Source organism: Rhinatrema bivittatum, chromosome 6 (genome assembly GCF_901001135.1).
Source record: "Rhinatrema bivittatum chromosome 6, aRhiBiv1.1, whole genome shotgun sequence".
In the NCBI taxonomy this organism is placed as follows: domain Eukaryota; kingdom Metazoa; phylum Chordata; class Amphibia; order Gymnophiona; family Rhinatrematidae; genus Rhinatrema; species Rhinatrema bivittatum.
Genome location: NC_042620.1, coordinates 116,173,994 through 116,195,759, shown reverse-complemented (window position 1 = coordinate 116,195,759; position 21,766 = coordinate 116,173,994). Strand labels below are relative to the sequence as shown.

General features: G+C 42.7%; 1 protein-coding gene across 1 annotated transcript in view; it reads left to right on the top strand.

Moving 5' to 3' along the window:
- CHN1 (chimerin 1) overlaps positions 1–21,766 on the top strand; it is a 322,397-nt gene that overhangs the window by 77,988 nt on the left and 222,643 nt on the right. The window contains exon 4 of the mRNA XM_029605826.1: positions 17,273–17,304. Coding sequence (XP_029461686.1) covers positions 17,273–17,304 — 32 coding nt within the window. The remainder of the gene's footprint in view (positions 1–17,272; positions 17,305–21,766) is intronic.

Below are 21,766 nucleotides of genomic sequence, written 5' to 3'. Positions count from 1 at the left end.
ACACGAATGAATTTTGGACTTTAGCTACCGAGCTCTCTTGGCAGGAAGACTGCCTGTGTGCTATCTATCTGGATGGACTATCTCCACAGCTGAAGGACGAACTGACAGCTCAGGAGCTCCTGCCCTCGCTTGAGGATCTTATCGATCCGACTGAGCGAATTGACCATCCTCTCCAAGAGCACCACCGGGAGAATAGGATGCCCAGAAGGCCCTCTCGGGTATGCTCCCGCTCACCACCAACCCCTAGCCCTGCCTCCGGTAGGGTTCCCCTTGTGGCCAAAACGGAAGAACCCATGCAGTTGGGTTGTGGGCTGTCCCTGGAAGAGCACCTTCAGCAGAGACAATCTGGCCTATGTTTGTATTGTGGAGCACCTGGCCATCGTCTTCAGACTTGCCCAGTCCATCCGGGAAACTACCCGGCCTAAGTTCAGTAGGGGTCCTGAACTTGGGCGCAACCTCACTGGCCCCTCAACTGTCCTTACCTGTCATCTTGACCTGGGATTCCCGGTCCTTCCAAGTCCTCGCTCTGGTGGATTCCAGAGCAGGAGGAAATTTTATTCTTAAGGATCTAGTTCAGCTTTTGGGTATTGATATCTGTCCCTTGGAAACTTCCTTGTGTATTGCTTCGATTTATAGTGATCCATTACCTGACCGAATCTCCTTAACTACAGAGCCAGTTCGTCTCCTCACTGGTGCCCTCCATGTTGAAGAAATTGAACTCCTTGTCTTGGAAAAATCGATTCACCCAGTAGTCCTGGGGCTACCGTGGCTCCAACGTCATTCCCCTCAGTTTGACTGGGGGTTGCTTCAGCTGGTGGAGTGGAGTCCCACCTGCCACCAGACTTGTTTAAAAAAGGTGGTATAACCCCATACAGTTCCCTTGGCTACCACCTCTTCAGGCATACCGGCTCCTTATGCAGACTTTGAAGATGTCTTCTCAAAGCAGAACTATGTCTCAAATGATATTGCCGTTTACACCATTTTTGTTAAAAATTTATATATGTGTTACTCAAAAAACAAAAATTTTTTATGAATGGATGGTGGTAGTTTCATATATTATTGATCGGGCACCATCCAGGTTGCCTCGCAATAGTCTTTTTTTATAATCATAAACTGGCCACCTCCATCCTATTTTTTAATTTATTTTGTATATATTATGGTGCAAACTCTGACAATAACATTCATTATTTTATGTTATATCTGTTTCATATTGTTTATCTTGTGCCAAACTGCATCTTAAATGCCGCCAGAGTGGAAATACTTAGCTTAAAGATGTTTCTTTTGTGTTCCAATGTCCGGTATTGCTTGATACAGTGGATCCGAAATCCCTGACCTGTAAAAGTTTCGGTTTACTACCTTCCGCAGGGGTTATTCTCTTGGCAATTTCCGAAGTTGATTGTTCTAACACTATTCAAAGTATTCTCTTTAAGTTTGTGTCCATACAGTGCATTAAGCCTCCTCTGCGTGTCTCAATGGCGGCCATTTTCACTACCTTGTTGCCTGGAACCTCAGCTTTTTCACTGATGCACCCACCATATCCTACCTATCTGCTACACACTGCTCTGATTCAATCCCCTTCTAAAATGATGTCAAGATGCCATCACTCCTGACCCCATCAGCTTCTTCATGAGATACAAGCTCTCCAGTGGGAAGGAATGAAATCCTATATCTGACCTCCCGACCCATACTTGGTCCCTCTATCTCCACGATCGTCCTCTCTTTCATCATCCACGCCTCTGTCACCAGGGGAGTCCCCTGGTTATTCGGGGATCCTGTCAGACCGATCTCCACTACCACCCATTCATTCCTCTCTATAAGAAGATCTTTTCTACTCAAGGTTTGCGGAGAAAATAGGAAAATCTCTTAGCATCCACATACGAAAGGATCCTGTCCCATGTGCAGATGTCATAAGCATTCTACACATTCTAGATGTCCCTTCTGAACTAATGGCCCTTCCCATATATATCAACTCCAGATGAAAATATGGGAGACTCTATCCTCAATTGTAATAGTTGCAAAAAAACCTGGATCTCAATTTCGCATGCAGAAATTACCAAGGTATGGAGTAGTCCAGTTGCTTCATCAGTCAGTAGTCATCGAAGTGGCTCTTAAAAAAGCCAAAAAGACAAGACACCACTCAAACTCACCACAGGACAAAGGCCATCATGTCCTAGATACCTTGCTCACCATGATGGTCCAGAACATATTTAACTGCATAAGGGATCTAAAACACTTCATTAAAACAGTCTGGAGAATTCTCTCCACACCCAGAAGAAGCAATCTACCATCTCCTATAGGCATATACGAATCATTTGACACCCTGGCAAGGACGTCTGCTTTATTAGTGCCTGCCAAATGGTGATGCTGTGAGCCAGTTCTATTTGAGAGGATGTACATGAGAAATTAGCCGACCCACCATGTTTTGGAGATAATCTGTTTGGTAAAAAGCTATGTGAAATGGTATCTCAAATAAAAGAACAGAATGTGGTGGTCCAGTCTCTATCCACCACTGCAGACCAAACGTCTCACCACAGACGTACCTTTACTCATTCAAAAGGCCTTACTATCTGTATCAGCCTTATCGACTGATGCAACACTACTTTCTTCCTTCTTTGCAACTGCCAGTACAACAATCTCAACAGCCGCCATCTCGCGCTTGTCCAAAAGAATGACAACAAGTGAAGAATACGCAGCAGGATCAACCCAGACCTGCCCTGAATTTTTGGAAAATCTCAAACCAGTTGGGGGCAGAATACCACCTTACTTGAAAGCATGGAGGTTGATCACCAAGGACCAGAGGATCCTATCAATAGTGTGACAGGGCTATTGACTGAATTTATTCCAAATTCCAACCCTACTTTATTTCAGCTCAGGAAAGATCAATCCTTCCCAATTGCCCCAGCTTCAAAATAAGATACAACACTTTCTCGGTCAACAAGTGATCAAAATGGTTTCCCTGGTGGAGCTGGAGTTAGGGTTCCACTCCTGATACTTCCTCATTCCAAAAAAGTCAGGAGGACTATGCCCTGTTTTTGATCTCAGGATATTTAATATCTATCTTCAGCAGGAAAATTTCAAAATGAAAAAGGTGAAAATGTGGCTGTTTCCATGATCATTCAGCATATAGTTTGTTTTTAGATGTTTTATTTATTTTATTATTCCTACTATAATGTGGTTTTATTTTGATTATATGTTTTGTTTTTGAATGTAGATCTATTTGTATACTGATTTTAATGTATGTGGTTGCTTGAACTGTTGTACACTGAACAAAAGATATGCCATATTGGGTCAGACCAAGGGTCCATCAAGCCCAGTATCCTGTTTCCAACAGTGGCCAATCCAAGTCACAAGTACCTGACTAGTGCCCAAACATTAGATAGATCACAAGCTACTATTGCTTATTAATGAAAGGACAAAGAACTTATCTTTTCCAAAAAAGACTAGAGCAACAAGCAGATGATCTGCTTTTCAACTCTGGAAATTGCTCAAAGCCCCTGAAGAAGAAACCTTCGAAACACCAGCGGTGGGCATTTGGCTGAGCCAAGCTGACGAGCTCGTTGCTCTAGTCTTTTTTGGAAAAGATAAGTTCTTTGTCCTTTCATTAAAATTGAGTTGATGTTATAAAGCTTTTTATATAAAAACTGTTCTAAGCAAAAGCTTTTCAAAAAAAGTCTCTTCAAAAAAATTTAAAAAGACGGCATACCTCAACGTGAAAAGAGAAAAAAAAAGGTTACCCCGTGATTAATACAAACGAGCAGACACATTTGAAATAAGTGCATGAGATTTAAAACACTGTTTCAGTGTAAATGTATAATTGCTCAAGTATGAGGGTGTACCTTATTCATTAATTCACGTTGAATATATGTGATTTTTTCTTATATTTTGTTTACATTTCTATCACATATTTCACCAGTTTTTTGATATTGGAGGTCTGGAGAGAGGCAACGATGTAGTCAGGCAATGCAGAGGTCTGCGACTGGAGAGAGGCAACGACATAGTCAGGTGATGCAGAAGTCTGGGTCTGGATAGGCACAACAGCGTAGTCAGGCGATGCAGAAGTCTGGGTCTGGAGAGAGGCAACAGCGTAATCAGGAGAAGCAGAGGTCTGGGTCTGGAAAGAGGCAACAGCGTGGTCAGGCGAAGCAGAGATCCGGGCTTGGAGACAGTTAATAGCGTGGTCAGGCGAGGCAGAATCAAGTCCGTGTAGGCAATCCGAGGTATGGATCAAGACAGGAACAAGGAGACAGGAACCAGGAACAAACGAGGAATAGGAACGCAGGAGTGAGATGAATCTCTAGGAGGCAACTAGTACTCGACCAGTGAGGAGACCTGTTGCAAAGGCAAAGCTAGGGAGCGGAGCCTGTGCTTAAATGCTAAAGCTCCACTGACATCATCATCTGGAGCCGCGGTTAGGTTTCCACCACGGTCCCTACTTAAACCTTGGTGGTGTGTACGCACGCCTAGGGAGGGGCGTCGCGCTGTGTAGCAGCGTCTCTCCGCGGGCCACGTGGAGAGGCCTGACGAGAAGCAATGGACGTGGTGGCTGGACCGGGAATGCCAGGGACTGCAGCTGGGCGGGAGGCACCAGGGGAGGCCCGAGGACAGAATTGGCAGCCCACCGCCGCCAGTGAGGAGGAACCAGGAGCTGGAGTCACTGTAGAAAGGTGAGGGGGCTGTGCCGTGGGTCTGCCACGGATGGCACGGGATGGGCAGAGAGCAGTAACATGAGTATTGCTAAAATAATGATACAAAAATGAATAAATTCTCCACTGAGCTAAACTTGTATTTCCTAACCATGCAAGATTAGCTTATATAAACCTTTTGCTGGGGAAAGGGAAATAGGGAAAGCAATTATATCCTTGAGAACAGCAGGATTAGCATTTATAGTAGAAGCATCATCATATAGAAGAGATGTAACATCAAAATATAATATAAAAATGAAAAAAATGCCAAGCAGAACTAAACCTGCATTTCTAAACTGTGCAAAGGTGGCACGTATAAATGTTTTGCTGGGGAAACAGGGCAAGTAACTGTATCCCTAAGAGCAACTGCAACAGTATTAGCATCATCAAATAAGGATGAAGTGGGGGAAACAATTGGTAAAATAATGATCCACTGCTTTTTGAAACAAAGCCTTAATATAAAAAACAATTAAAGCCAGAACTGTACAGATACTTACAGCTATAACGAAGTATATTAGTACCTAGACTCCCCATGCCTTTACCAGTTACCACATAGAAAGAAGGGGTTTTCACCACTCAGGCTCAGGCAACCAATCAGAGGGTAATTTTCTTGTAAATTCTTAGTCAGATTAAAAAGAATGGGGGTGCGGTCAGTGATTTCCACACAACATTGTTTGCCATAGGAGTTGTGAATCACATGGCAAAGGCCTCCTTGTGACAGTAGCAGCAAATCAAGAGCAAGACGATGATCCTGTAAGATATCAGTGATTTCACGTAATTGGGAGGCAGTGTGGCATAAGTTTCAACTGTGATATTTTTAAAGATTTCAGCAGTAGCCTGTAAGTGTAAAATATTGGGGGCCAATCTAGCAGTAGAATGTTCTGCAGCAAAAATAAGGGCGGAAGCAGCAATAAGCCCATCTCTCTGAGAGTATGACAGGGGATCCCAGGTAACTGTCGCTTCATTATTGGCCCGTTTATGATGGGAACATTTGTTACTATATACCTGTGCCATAAGTAGAGGAGCAACTGGAACCCAAGGAAAGGGTGTGCAGTTGGAGAGACCCTGATGGGTATGCAGAGAATTTGACCAATAAGTCTCGGTCTGATTTGGGTCAGACATCTTCATTAATAGGAGCAATGGTAACATAAGGGGAATATCATAAACACTTCATCTGGCAAGGACTACGAGTAATATTTAGAATAATACAGAACATAACAGTAGACCAATTAATGGTAAAATTAGTAAAATGAGTACCAAATTTGGCAAAACTAGCAATGGTTGGACATATGAAACCACAAGGGGTGGGGGGCCAAAGTAAGGGACTATTGGAAAGCTAAGGTGGGAAAAAAACAGCCTATGCGTTTGCATTAACGTCTATCACGAGGATTGTAGCCAGAACATCCCTGTAACAAGCTGTAATGCATTAAAGCATACATGAACTTTTGCCATTTTCCACCCAGACTACACCCTTTACCTGTAACGATAGAGGTATTAACCCAAGTAACTTCAGGGAGTGGATGAAAGGTGGCCTAAAGAGATTAAAAATGTATACAATTGCACATGATAGAGGGAGGTGGGATCTTCCAAGATTGGAGACACTTAGTGTAATTAGATGCAGCTAAGCTTTCAGAAAGGACACAGGCAGTAATGGGATAAGGGTTAATGGAAACGGGTAATCCTAGTCCTTGGAGTATTCACACCACTCCAGAGCATAGCACATTGGATAGTGGTTAAAAGTGTAATGGGATGTTAGACAAGGACATCAGACCAGCTTTTGTGGAAAGAGATAAAGGAGAGCATACCAAGCAATCAAAGATATTTAACTGCCTGTCACACTCAGACTGCAAATGCATATAGGAGCTAGAAGAAATAGAGCTAGAAAATATCACAGAGCGTTTATTGAAATGAAACCCTTATCATAGCATGTAATATTACTAAAGAATTCTAACCCCATGCACACAAAATAAAAAATCAAAAAGAGAAAAGCAATGGCAGTAATCACTATCAAGGGAGCCACATGGACCCTCATCCTTCCTGAATAAATAGACAAGGTCGAATGTCTGTTAAATGGTAATGGGGTCCTGAATGTTCCAGTTGTATCGCTGTCAGGTGAGTGAGGTTAGCTTATAAGGACCCAAGTATTCTGGGTGGGTATAGTTCTTTTGATAGACCAGGTCTCCTGGGTGTAGGTGGTGCAGTCTGGTGGAGGTGTCCAGTCAGTCTTGAGGCATTGGGCTCTCAGTTCCCAAAAGGTCTTCTGCAAACCAGAAACATAGACATCAAAGTATCAGGGTACAAAGTCATATCAGGGGTATACAGGTGTTCCACAAGATGCATGGGGCTCCCAGTACAGAGTTGAAAGAAATGGGGTCAGATCTGTTTGCTTCATAGGTGAATTTCTGAGTGCCAACAGTGCAGCAGGCAGAGTCTGTAGCCAGGTGCCAGGTAGAGCATTGAGGATTTTTCTCATCTGAGTTTTTAAAAGACCATTAAACCATTCTACCAAGCCATTAGAGGTGGGACGGTATACAGAAACAAAGCACCACTTGATTTGGAGATCCTGAGTTAACAGTGAGAGTAATTCATTGCGAAAATGTGAACCATTGTCTGTACAAATGCAGGTAGGAAGCCCCAAACGGGGTATTATTTGAGTTAGCATCATGAGTACCATGACTTCTGCTATTTTGTTTTTGCAGGGGAATGCTTCCATCCATTTAGAGAAAGGGACACCAGTACTAGTAAATGGCGATACCCCAATTCAGCATTTCCCATATTAGAGATGAGCTTAGTTTTTCCGTGTTGGGTCGGATTTCGGTTTGGGCGCTTCGTTGAAAAATGTCGTTTTTCCGTGGGTTGTTTTTTGGCAGCACGAATCAGAGAAAACGAATCAGGGAAAAAAAAAACGTCAGGAAAAAAAACACATCGGAAAAAAACCACCCCAACCCTTCAATTTTACTTTATTACAACCCCCCCCCCCCCTTCCACCATCCCAATCCCTCCCCAAGACTTACTAAAAGCACTGGTGGTCCAGCGGGATCCCGCGAGCGATGTCTCCCTCTCGGGCCGTCGGGCCTACCACGAATCAGTATTCAAAATGGCACCGGTACCCTTTACCCTTACTATGTCACAGGGGCTACCGGTGCCATTGGTCGGCCCTGTCACATGGTAGGAGCAATGGACGGCCGGCGCCATCTTGTGGCAAGTCTTGGGGGGACTCCTGACCCCCCCAAGACTTGCCAAAAGTCCCTGGTGGTCCAGTGGGTGTCCTGGAGCCATATCCTGCACTCTGGCCGTCGGTTGCCAGTATTCAAAATGACGCCGATAGCCTTTGCCCTTACTATGTCACAGGGGCTACCGGTGCCATTGGACGGCCCCTGTCACATGGTAGGAGCACAAGATGGCGCCGGCCATCCATAGTAAGGGTAAAGGGCACTGGAGCCATTTTGAATACTGATTCATGGTAGGCCCGACAGCCCGAGAGGGAGACACCGCTCGCGGGACCCCGCTAGACCACCAGGGCTTTTAGTAAGTCTTGGGGAGGGGTTGTAATAAAGTTAAATTGAAGGGTCCGGTTTTTTTTTTTTTTTTTTTTTAAATAAATGTGCCCCTCCCCGCCCCCGCACCAACCCGAAAAACGAATTTTCCCTGAAGTTCGGGGAAAATCCATTTCGGGGTTCGGGTGCCCCAAACCACGACGAATTAGGCAATTTCATTGAAATTGCCTAATTCGTGATAAAAGAATGCACATCACTATCCCATAATCAGTAAAATCTGCACATCATTCCGGAAATGGTCCCTGATGCAATGGCAATTGACCTTGGGGCACTCGAGGTCCCCATTTGGGAGTAGAAACATAGCATTGTACACCATTTTTAACAAACTCAATACATTTTTGCTTTAAATTTGGGGTCCAGAGATAAGTGGACAATTGTGAAAACATAACTGCAGCAGGCAGGTTTTCAGGGTAATGCATTGTATGCATAATAGAAATATAGAAATGTTGGCAGAAAAGAACCAAATGGTCCATCCAGTCTGCCCAGTAAGCTTATGGTAATATCTGCTGCACCCTGTAGGTTACCCCATGCTTATCAGTTTCCCACACTATGAAAACAGGGTTAGAATCCAGTTCCCCGAAATGCCTTGCCGTTGAAGCAGAAAGCAATGTTAGAAATCCTTCAGCAGTATCAAGGCTTATTGGTTTAGGGTAGTAACTGCCACATCAGCAAGTTACCCTCATATTTGTTTCCCCAGACCATATATGTTGGGGCCTTTGTTGGTCACCGTATGAATCCAATTCCTCTTTTTCACCTGACGTTGAAGCAGAGAGCAATGATGGCGTTGCATCAAGCAATGATGGGGTAGCATCAACAGTATCAAGGCTTATTGGTTGAAGGGTAGTAACCGACACTCCAGTAAGTTACTCCATGCACTCCTTTTTTCTTTTACATCCTTCAGCATTTAGGGATACACTATATTTAACCCATGCAGGTTTGAATTCTTTCACTGTTTTGGTTTTCACCACCTCCTCCAGGAGGGCATTCCAGGCATCCACCACCCTCTTCGTGAAGAAATATTTTCTGACCTTGGTTCTGAGATGTCCCCTCTGGAGTTTCATTTCATGACTTCTAGTTCTACTGATTTCTTTCCTATGAAAAAGGTTTGACGTTTGTACATCATTAAAACCTTTCAAGTATCTGAATGTGTTTAAAAAAGGATTGGATAAGTTCTTGGAGGAGAAGTCCATTACCTGCTATTAAGTTCACCTAGAGAATAGCCACTGCCATTAGCAATGGTAACATGGAATAGACTTAGTTTTTGGGTACTTGCCAGGTTCTTGTGGCAAGTATCTTGCTTGGTAAACAACATATCCGGCTATAATTTAGCTGGATAAGAGGCTCATTTAGATGGATAACTTGTGAGTTAATCAATTCACAAAAGCCCCAACAACAAAAGTATTCCAGAGACCCACACAGTCATATAAACTCACAAAAACAAAATTGATCAACTTGTCATATAACTTGATCTTCTATAAACTCATACTTTATGTAAAAATCTCTTTTTAAGCAGACATTTATGTGGGATCAACAACCCTAAGCTCTTCAATTTTATAAAAGAGCCAATTCAGGAGGGAAGTCCACTTTTCTTTATTTAATCCTATCTATAATTTTTTATGTTATTTTGTATTTTTTCAAAAATCTTTAGAAATCACCGAAAACAGTCCCGCAGATTCACAGAACAAAATTCCTTTTCAAATAAGCAGCAAAGTATTCCTGCACTTATCTTATCAAATGTCCAATCCAACCCCCAACACCATATCATGTTTTGAACTTCTATCTGCCTCAGGGGGAAAAAAACGAATCCACTTGCTCACATTCTTATATTGTTTTGTTATTCGTCCAGGACCAGTTCCATATCTTCACTCCAGTAAGGTTGGTCTTAAAATGCTATTTGCAACGCTGCCCCTTTTATATGTTACTGCAAACAAACATGGCGACCAGGAGAAAATCACCTGACCAATTTTGTTTTTGTGAGTTTAACTTGTGAGTTATCCATCTAAATGGCTTTTGAATATCTACCCCAATAATAATAATAATAACAGCAACACCTTATTGCAAATAACACTCAAAGCATATTATAAACAATGCACGATAATCAAACATATCCAATAAATTACATATAAAATAGTTCAATTAGCACACCACATAAATAGATTATATATAAATAAAATATATTAGCAACCATTTAACAACTCTTTAAAAACACAAGAAAATTCTTAAAACTTACTTCAGCATACTCACATACCCTGTTTATTACACATGCTGGCAAGCACGGGGATGGTAACTTTCAAACTGACAAATGTGCGCGCGTTTGGTGCATGCACATGGATGTGCCAATTTTATAATGCATGTATATTATAAAATTAGCTACCTGCGCATACATGCGCGCACGATTTTATATCGACATGTGCATGTGCTCACGAATAACGTCTCAAGTGCGTAAGTGGTGGAATTTTAGTAGGTATGTGTGGCGACGCAATAGGCCTATTTCCCAGTTCTCTCCCAGTTCACCCCAGTAAAGGAGCGGACTTCCTGAACCCCCTACCTAACTTGCCTCTCTTTTACCCTACTAGCCCCGACCCCTAAAACCCTGCTGACTACCCTTATTTTTTTAAACTACTTACACGCTGTCCATGGCAGAAGCAGGTTATGTGGTTGGGGCATCCCGGCGCATGCTAGTGCACGTAAGTGACTTCATGGGTGCAGTCCCAGCCCTCATGCCCCACCCAAACACCGCCCATGTTCCACCCTTTTTCCGACAAACCTTTTTTATCTGTGTACCAGGAGATATGCATGTGGCTGCAGGCCTTGTATAATCCACACGGTACTTACGCGCCTGAGTCATACGTGTATCTCCCGGTTTTGCCACACTCAAGCCTTTTAAAATCTACCTTACATCGCATCCAACTAGATTTATAAACCATTTTTCCAAAAAAGATTGCACAATGTGACATTGATAAACTAAAAAGAAACCTTGTAGATGTATTTATTTATTTATTTAAGGACTTTTATATACCGAAGATCATGTACTAGTACATATTGCTTCGGTTTACAGATAACCAGCATTAGAAATACCATATACATGGTGTACATAGAACAATTAACAGTCAACAGTGTACATTAATAAATAAGGAATGTTACGATCCCCCCTGTTGCTGCGCTACAGGAGGTATCTTACCTTCCTCCGGAGGCCGCTCCGTAGCCAGGGCCTCGCCTGTGCACCATCCAGGACTTGCTCCAGGGCCTGGGAGGCCTAGCTGTTCCTGAGGCCTGCCTGTGGCTTGCATGGCTGTGTTTGGACTTCCTGTTTGGCAACGCCCTTCTCCCTAGGGGCTGGCCCGCAGCTCTCTACCCCAGTTATAGGGCCAGCAAGGGGCGGTCCTGGCAAACTCCTCCCAGGGAGTTGCCTACATCCTGCAGTATAAAAGGACTCTCATTTCACTTGCAATTGGCCTTTGGATTGGGTTCTACAGTTGCCTGTAACCTCTCCCGATCCAGGTCCTCCGTGGTCTGCCTTGCTTTGATGGCTCCTTGTCCTGTCTCTGTCCGGATGTCTGCCTTGATGTGTTACCTGATGTCTGTTCCTGATCCTATGCTTGATCCAGTGCCTGATTTTCCCACTGAACCCTGCTTCAGGCTGCCGGTGTGCAGCGGACCCTGCTTCAGGCTGCCGGTGTGCAGCAAACCCTGCTATAGATTGCCAGGAGTGCAGCTATTTGCTTCTACCCTGTTCCTGTATCTTCAAGATGTCCTGGTGCCTTGCGGCAAGCCATGTCGTGGTCCGTGACCAGCCCCGTGGGCGGGCTGTGTAGGGCGCTTCGTGATGCAAGCCATGCACCTCGTTCCTGAGTCTGTGAGAAAGCCTTACCCTGTTCCTGAATGCTAGCACCTCATTCCTGTATCTTCAAGATGTCCTGGTGCCTCACGGCAAGCCATGTCGTGGTCCGTGACCAGCCCTATGGGTGGGCTGTGTAGGGCGCTTCATGATGCAAGCCATGCACCTCGTTCCTATATCTGTGAGAAAGCCTTACCCTATTACTGAAGGCAACCTCTGTAGTGGTCCGTGACCAGCCCCGCGGGTGGGCTATGTAGGGCGCTCCATGTTGCCAGTCTCGTACCTCGCCCTTGAGTCTCCTGTATGCATCTTACCTCGTTCCTGCCTCTGATGTCTCTGCACCAGTCCTTGCCTCTGATGTCTTTGCACCAGTCCTTGTCTCTGATGTCTCTGCGCCAGTCCTTGCCTCGATGTCTGCACTAGCCTTCGTCTAAGATGTCTTCCGTGTACTATGGACTCTGTCTGCCCTCGTTCTCTGTCCGGCCTGCCGCCCTTTGCCGTTACCCAGCGGCAGGTCCGAAAGGGCTTGGAACAGTCGGAGGACCGTTCATCAACCAACATTGCGTTGCTGGTTGTCATGGGCGTGCAGGTCGGGCTGAGGGTCAGACTCCGCTCCTAATCACCTGCTTCAGTACACGCCTGGCTCACCATGCCAGCACCGGCTCACCTCCCACGGTGTGGCTGGGGCTCCTCCCTGGCTCTCGCTGTGGCCCAAGGGCTCACACCACCTGCTTTAGAGACGGCCGTGCTCCTCGCGCCTATGATCTGTACCCGAGGGCGCCCAGACCCTCGACCCATCAGCGGCGTGGCGGACGTGCCCGTAACAAAGGAATACATAAAACATAGGGAAATACGCATTATAACATTAAAAAATTGAAACGGTAAACCATAATGCCTAGGGTATACATAGAACATGGCGTGTAATCCAAGTAAGAACATTCATATGTAAGGTGCAGTATAGGTCGTGTGGTGCTTTATTGGTAGCATGGGAGTTTAAGTGAAGGCTTCTGTAAAGAGCCAGGTCTTCAGTTTCTTCTTGAATGTCCGCAGGCATGGTTCTAAGCGCAGGTCCGAGGGCAGATTGTTCCAGTGAATAGGGCCAGCTATTGAGAAGGCACGTTTCTTCATAGACGACTTAGCAGGGGGTACATAAAGGGTGCCTAGATACATTGTTCTAATGGGTCTGGAGGCTGATTGTGATCTAAGAGGGCAATTTAGTTCGAGAGTATTTTGTGAGTGGATGGTTTTGTGTATTATAGTTAGCACTTTGTATATAACTCTGAACTTAATGGGGAGCCAGTGTAGGCTCTTAAGTATAGGAGTGATGTGTTCACCTCTGCCGGTATTGGTTAGGATCCTGGCTGCGGAGTTCTGTAGCATTTGTAATGGCTTTGTCGTGACTCTTGGAAGGCTGATTAGAATGGAGTTGCAGTAGTCGATTTTTGAAAAAAGGATAGATTGGAGGACTGTACCGAAGTCTTGGAAATGGAGGAGAGGTTTCAAGTTTTTTAATATATGTAATTTGTGAAAACATTCTTTTGTTGTATTGACGAATTCTTTTAAGTTCAGGCGGTTGTCTAATGTTACTCCTAGGTCTCTTACATGTGGGGTCGAGGTCAGTTGAGCTGAAGGAGGGTTTTCATCCAGGGTGATGAGCAGTAGTTCAGTTTTTGAGGTGTTAAGTACTAGATTAATGCTGGTGAGGAGTGAGTTTATGGATTGTAGGCAGTTGTTCCAAAAGTTGAGTGTTTTAGCTATTGATTCCGAGATTGGTATCAGGATTTGGACGTCATCAGCGTAGATGTAATACATGACCTTTAGGTTTGTGAGGAGTTGGCAGAGGGGTAGAAGATAGATGTTAAATAAAGTTGGGGATAAAGAGGATCCTTGAGGGACTCCAAGAGTGGCTTTGACTGGGTGCGAATCTATATTATTTACTCTAACCTTGAATATTCTATTGTCGAGAAAAGACTTGAACCAGTCTAGGGCTGTTCCTGATATGCCAATGTCTGCTAGACGTTTGATGAGGATGGAGTGCTTCACCGTGTCAAAGGCTGCGGATAAGTCGAGAAGAGCCAGCAAATAAGGTGTCTTTTTTTCAAGGCCTGTGTAGATTCTATCCGTCAGCGAAATGAGGAGGGATTCCGTGTTGAGGGACTTACGGAAACCATATTGTGCTGGAGCAAGAATCTTATTTTCCTCAATGTATTCTGATAGTTGTCTGTTCACTACTTTCTCCATGAGTTTGGCTACAAATGGCAGGTTCGCAATGGAGCGAAAATTTGCCGGGTCTATTGGGTTCAAGTTGGGTTTCTTGAGAAGTGGCTTAAGGGTGGATAGTTTCAGTGTGTCTGGTACAGATCCTTTAGTTAGCAGCTTATAATCTCTGCTAGAGGTTTGGAGATGATTTCTGGAATGGTGAGCAATAATTTAGAGGGGATAGCGTCAATGGGGTGGGTGGATGGTTTCATCTTTTTGAGCATGAATTCTATTTCGAGTGAGGTGGTGGGTTCGAAAGAATTTAGTTGTGGATTCTGGTCTAGGCTAGGAGAGAAGAGTGAAGGAGTTCCTGTGTTCGAAGAAGCCAGTGGGGCTATTAGTTTAAGGATTTAAGGATTTATAGATGTTTTGAAAGATATTATCCTGACAAGAGATATATAGAAGATGTGAATTTATTCAGACCCTCAGAGGGAGATGTTTATTATGTTATTTTTTCTGCAGTTTATATAATTTTCTTTTCTTTATTTTTTTATTATACTTTGGGGTACAGGTGACTGTGCCTTATCTTTTATTGAGTAATGCTGACAAGAAACGTAATCACCATGATATTAATGTTCAACTTTTTAAATATTTGTCACATAAATGTAAAAATTGAATAAAAATTGAATAACAGAGATGAATCAGTATTCATTATGTACATGCACAAAAATGTTTATAGTATTTTTAAGAGAAACACCACTATTCAATATACATTTTCACATACATTTATTATATCAAACATTTTTTATCAAAAGGTCCCAAATCCTATCTAAACAATTAAAATCTATCTCAAACATACTCAATTCACTCTATTAAAAACATGTAATATTCCACTGTAATTTTTTGATAGAATTAATACATTTTATTTAAACAATATTTTCAATATTTTCAAAAGGTTCTTCTCTCTATATCTTCCTTATCCCGATGTAACTTTCTAATCATGCTTCACTAAATTCCTATTTTTTTTTGAAGATTTTTGTATAAATTCCTCTGTTATTTCATCGTATTCATTCTCCGAGTGTAACTTGCTTGTACTGGTCCAACAAAGATATCTCTGTTTCACCCTTACACTAAGGGCTTCCTTAGGGATTTCACTTCAACTGAAATTATTTCATTCTCATTCCCTTATAACAATCACGTATTACACCAGTATGATTCCCAGACATTTATAATCACTGCATATTTCATTCGAGTTCTCGAAATTATTCTTTAAGTTATTCTTTCTTTCAATTCACCAATACAAACACCATTTTCAGAACGTCATTCCAGAACTGACTTATACTCTTGTCAGTCTTTCCACTGTGTAGAGCAAATTGAACAGTAGGGAAACTGAAAATAGTACCCTCTATCTTTTTTATATAGTATTTTTAAGACTCAATTCCACAAAATATCACCTCTTTTTTAATATTTTTTAATTTTTTTGTTATATATGTTTGTCTTATTGATCACCCACATGGATGTATATTTACTTTTTACACTATTTTTGAGAAACATTCAAATAACAAACAGTCAAATAACAAACACAAATTTTTTAAGGAAAGAGAAGGAAGGTTTCATGCAATTTTCTATATCACTACATCCAGTAGTGTATTCAATATAATCATTAACCAACCTCCTCCTGCCTAGTATTTTTGTATCTGTGATATAGCATGTGTACACCTTTCTTATTTTTATTAAAAAAAAAATTTTATCTTTTGTGTGAAAAAACTCTTTAAAAATCTAGTCGATTATTCATCCATATCTATGCATGAATTTTGCGACTACAGAAATTGTCTGTCACAAGAACCATTAATCGCTATGCAAACGCCAATGCTCCTTGATTTTTGAAATGTTAACACCAACTGAACTGAATGAAAAAATCTTCCCTACTTATCTGAATGTCAATGATTCCCAACAAGGCCTTGTTTCAGATCGTGAGATCCTTCGGAATTGTTCAGCGCTTCACAGAGTTCTATTTCGTGTCTTCAAAGTCGCCATGTTCTGTCTGTTATCCATATTGCTGACTGCTTATATATAATCCCCTTAGTTCCAAGAATCACCAATCCTAGTCCATGTTGATACAACGTCATCTCATGCCTTTAGAGAAGCACACCCCAGTCGAGTTCCTCATTGAGTCCGCTAGGTAACTGAGTTTGAAGCGTAAAAATCCAGTAGGCTTCTCTTCGATTCAACATATCAATGCGACTACCGCCATGTATTGATAATTTAAGCTGATTGAGGATAGTCCATTTTATTTGCGTGAAAGTGTGCCGATACTGTACACAATGTGTAACTATTGGAGCTGTCAATGTCTGAGTGTGTGATCAATAAGACAAACATATATAACAAAAAATTTAAAAATATTAAAAAAGAGGTGATATTTTGTGGAATTAAACTCTGGAACTCTCTCCCATCAGAGCTCAGATCACTGCAATGCTCCACTACATTTAAAAAAAGACTCAAGACCTGGTTATTCAACCAAGCTTTCCCATAACATCAACCTGCGAAATATCCCTGCCAATATCCCCTCAGTGGTAACACGCTAGAGAACTATACAGATCTTCTCTAGAAATCACATGATCTTTGGCAGTCTATTATCTTTGGCAGACTATTATCTTTGGCAGTCTATCATTAAAACCCAGCCTCTAGCCTATATTAGGCACCGCTCATGTTAATTATGTTATTACCCCCAAATATCTTAATCCAAGTTAATTCGACCTGTTCATTGTAAGACATTTACTTGTCATTGTTGTTATTGTTTAAAATGTAAACCGAATTGATCAATAATTTTGTTATTGGAAAGTCGGTATAGAAAAATGCTAAATAAATAAAATAAATAAATATCCCTCTGTATATAATTGATAGTGCATCTAGTTGATTGGTATTGTATTTTTAATGCATATGTGGTTTTCATTTGGATGGCTGAATAATATTTACATTTTTGTTCTCTTTTATAGGTAGAGAATAGACCAAAATATTATGGAAGAGAGTAAGTATTAAAGAAATCAGTTGTCAACATTTTGGCTACAAGTTTATATTAACTAATAAATACACAGTGCCAGGGCTGAATTTACATTTCTGATAACCTATAGACAGCATGGGAGACTGGGGTTGCTGGTACGGCGGCAGGCATCCTTCCCTACCCTGAGATGCAGGGTGGGTTGTCCACTCCCAGCCTACCCTCTCCCAGCTTCTAATCTAAAGTTGAAGTGTCCTCATCCCATTGCGGCAGCAACTTGAACAAATAAGTTCAGCGCGGATCCCGCAGCTGCCCCTTGCACTAAAGTCCTTACAGCAGCCCTGGTCTCCTCCCACACGGGCTTCCTTGTAGGGCCTTGAGCGTGCAATGAGCAGCTGCCACCGTGGGATGGGGACACTACCACTTTAGGTAAGTGACTGTGAGGCAGGCCTGGATAGAGGCATAGCAGCAGCAGCAATGCTCCAGTGCGTATCAAAATTTGGCGCCAGAGGCAGTTGCTTATATTTATATCTGGGCCTGCATAGGGTTTGTAAGATTTTTCCATAGACACAACATAGGGGAAAAGTCATTTTTTAATAAGACCTAGAGAGTATTCACCTAAGGGGCTTAATTCTACACACATCCCAGTGTAAAAATCTGATTAAAGTACTGTATATCATACAGATTATACAAATTCTTGTCTTCCTGTCTGTTGCCATGCAGAAGACCTGATTTTGATTCCCAGGCCTGGCTTCTGTTCCTCAAACCTGTTAGGACAGACTGTGCTGTAGAGTCAGCTTTCACAGCTCCAGTGGAACAAGGGAATCTCAGCTTTGTCACAACGGTGACATCTAGTGACCTGACTTAGGATGTACCAGGTTCCAGAAAAAGCAGAGGGTCTGTGCCCAGAAGGAAAGGAGCTTCCATTAGGAAAACTAGGCAGTCACCTAGAGCGCCAAAATTATGGGGATGGTAAAATTCCACCAGCACAAGGCCCAGCAGAGTGCAGTGCCAGAGCCAATACCTCCAAAGAAGGGAACTGTGTGCTGGAGCCACTGCTGCCAGTAAGAGGGACGTTCTGTGCTGAAGCTGCCTCTGGGGAGAATGGTGCATGACTGAAGGTTCGCCTAGGGTTCCAAATACTCTTACGCCGGCCCTGGGCCTCTGGGCAAAGATTGCTGTTTCTGTGATGACTGAGCTAGACTGAAAGGGGGAAAGTTAAAAATGGTGGGGGAGGGGGGGGGGAGAGGGAAATCCCAGGTAGTCGTGAAGGAAGGTTCATGGCACACTAGCCCCAACGAAGGCAGTTTCCTATTGAATCCAAGAAGCAAGAGAAAACTACCAAGTCCAAAAAATAGATTATCTACCTTCGGCTTAACTCTTATTAGCTGTCTAATTAAATTTGTGACCCTCATGAATAAAAAGTACATTTGAGAGAAAGATTTACATAAGGAATGATATTTTTCTTAATGGGTGTTCAGTGTTGGTGGTGTACAGAATACTTAACTAATATGCCCTCTTTAAAACAGAAATGTAGAAATGGCTCAGCTGAGGTGCTATATGTTATCTCAAAGAAATCCAGATTTCCTTCTTAACCCAGGCTGCTCTGCTGGTTAGGAGCTCTGCAGTGTTTCTCTACAGCGATGCAGGGGTTGTGGTGTGGCAGCAGAGCCAGTGCTAGCATTTTTGCTGCCCTGTGGTTCTGTTTGTTGTTTTCCCCAATAACCAACACACAATAGAAACTGATAGTTGCACACTCTGTCCCAAGCCCCCTTTTGCCGTCAGTGAAAGCTCTGCTCCCTCCAGCAATCAAAACTATGAAAATTAACACACTCCTCCAAAACTATTTTATCACATCCGCAGGTCCAAAATGTCTAAATTGTGAAGGAATGATCCACAGGTGCTCCTTCCCCACCTACTGCTACATAAAATTGATGCCAACTGGACCCTGTAGCCAGCACCAGTTTGTTGTACAGAAAAACATGCACTGCTGTGATGCCAACCAGAAAACCCTGCAAAAAAAGACACTTGGAACCCATATATTACTAAGCCTATTGTAATGCATCTTAAGTGTGGGTTTGGCCCTTGGACAGCCTTCAGTAAACGGAATGACAACAATATAGTAAAAATCCCATTCCAAAACAGTACTAACTGCAAGCACTCAAACAGGAACAAACCTATCTATGAAAAGGCAAATATTACACAAGGCCCTAAAACACCTCTTATTAAGAAAACAGAACAAATCAGTCTGCTCTAAATGCCTACATAGAAACTATACATGCTAGCAGAATACCTCACCTCACAGATGCAGAACACAGACAGACCTTCACCAAATACAGAATAAAGAGACCATAAGAAATGTAAATAGAAATGAGTAGTCAGAAACTGAACTGGAAACTCCAAGCTAGACACTTTATATTATGAAGCAATGGAAAAACAGAAACATCACCAATCCTCATAAATCAAACATTAAAATCAAGCAATATAAATCAATCATAATAAACCATACTAATAAAAAGTATATGCCAAAAAATGACAAATATAATAACATCCAATAATTAAGAACTCATATAAAAAGTTTTAAAAATTTCCAAACAGCAATAAAATATTTCAAAATAGCAGACACTTCAAATTCCCAATAATGAAAAAAAAAGAAGGGAAAAATACTCTGCTTCCCATACTTGAAAACATTTGATTTCCATTCACCTTGAGCTTGTCGAGGATTAGTGGAAGTGGCAATATATTTTCACCCCCCCCCCCCCCCCATCACAGACAGGCTCCCTTTCACACTCATCAACCATCCCACCTCAGGCAGGCTTCCATTCACAACCAACCAATTAACCTACCCATCCATCCATCCCAAGCAGGCTCTCATTCACGGCCAATCTACCCACCATTTCCAGGCAGGTTCCTATTCATAACCACTCATCCTAAGCAGGCTCCCATTCACACACACACACATACCCCCATCCCAACCCTGCAGACAGGTTCCCATTCACACCCCCCCCCATCTGCCTCAAGCAGGTTCCCATTTACACAACCACACCCATCCCCCCCCATACAGGTTCCCATTCACTCACACACATACATGTCCCTCCCAAGCAGGCTCCCCATTCACATACACATGCACACACAACCTCTATGCAGGCAGGGTCTACAGTTATTTCTTACTGCTGTTGCTGCCACCCAGTGCTTAATTTCTTGGAGGAAAGCAGGATTCGTTGCAAAGCTGTAAGAGTCCTTCCTGAGGCTCCTCCTCATGTGCAGGCCAGCCCGCAGTACTCAACACTCGTGGTACTAGCACTTCCTGTATGCTCATTGCTGAGTATACAGGAAGTGCTAGCACCATGAGTGTTGTGTACCGTGGGGCTGGCCTGCACACAAGAAGGAACCACAGAACAAGTTCCCATTTCCTTCTTCTACCTTCGGTGACCACACTGGCCTTTCCATTCTTCCGCCACCGGTGGGATGGGATCCACCAGCAGCCACACGTGCCTCTGTATTCTTCCATTGCTGGTGGGATGGGGTCTACCAGCAACTACATAGGCCTCTCGCTGCTCCCTTTGCTGGGCCCCCTTCCATTGCAGCTTACGCCCCCCCCTCCCGGTTGTGCCACCCTGTGTAATTGCATGATTTGCACATTTGGTAGCACTGGACCTGTGTGGCAGACCTATTCCCATAGTGATATTTGCTGGCTGAGAATTCAGTGATATTTAAGACCATCAGCAGGCAGGAACTGAAGGGACAGAACAGGATAAGTGAAGATAAAAGCTTAAGGGGAAAAAAAGGTACCTGAAGGTCATCTATAAAAGCTATATGGTTCTAGGTCTCAATTTATATCCACCATTGACTGAAACTACAAGTGTGCAAAGGGTAAAATTTTCATTTTTGAAATACGTTTTCTAATGACTTGCAAAATCTGCACTAAAAACATCAATGGTATCAATTCCTTGTGAATTGTGGAACATGGAGAAACTGACAGTGGTTTCTAGATTTTCCACAGAGCTTTGCAAATCTTCCACAAAGTACTGCAAGCATTCACATCGAATCTCACACTTTCTGGTTGTTTTATGTTGAAATCCATTGTACCTGAAGACTGGAGGGTGGCTAATGTAACCACAATATTTAAAAATGGCTCCAGGGGCGATTCAGGAAACTACAGACCAGTTAGCTTGACTTCAGATCCGAGAAAAATAGTGGAAAGTATTCTAAAAATCAAAATCACAGAACATAAAGAAAGACATGGTTTAATAGAACAAAGTCAGCATGGCTTTACCCAAGGCAAGTCTTGCCTCACAAATCTGCTTCAATTTTTTGAAGGAGTTAATATACATGTAGATATAGGTGAACTGGTGGATACAATGTATTTGGATTTTCAGAAGTTCCTCATGAGAAGCTTCTAAAAAAAGTAAAAAGTCATGGATAGGTGGCGATGTCCTTTCGTGGATTACAAACTGGTTAAAAGACAGGAAACAGAGAGTAGGATTAAATG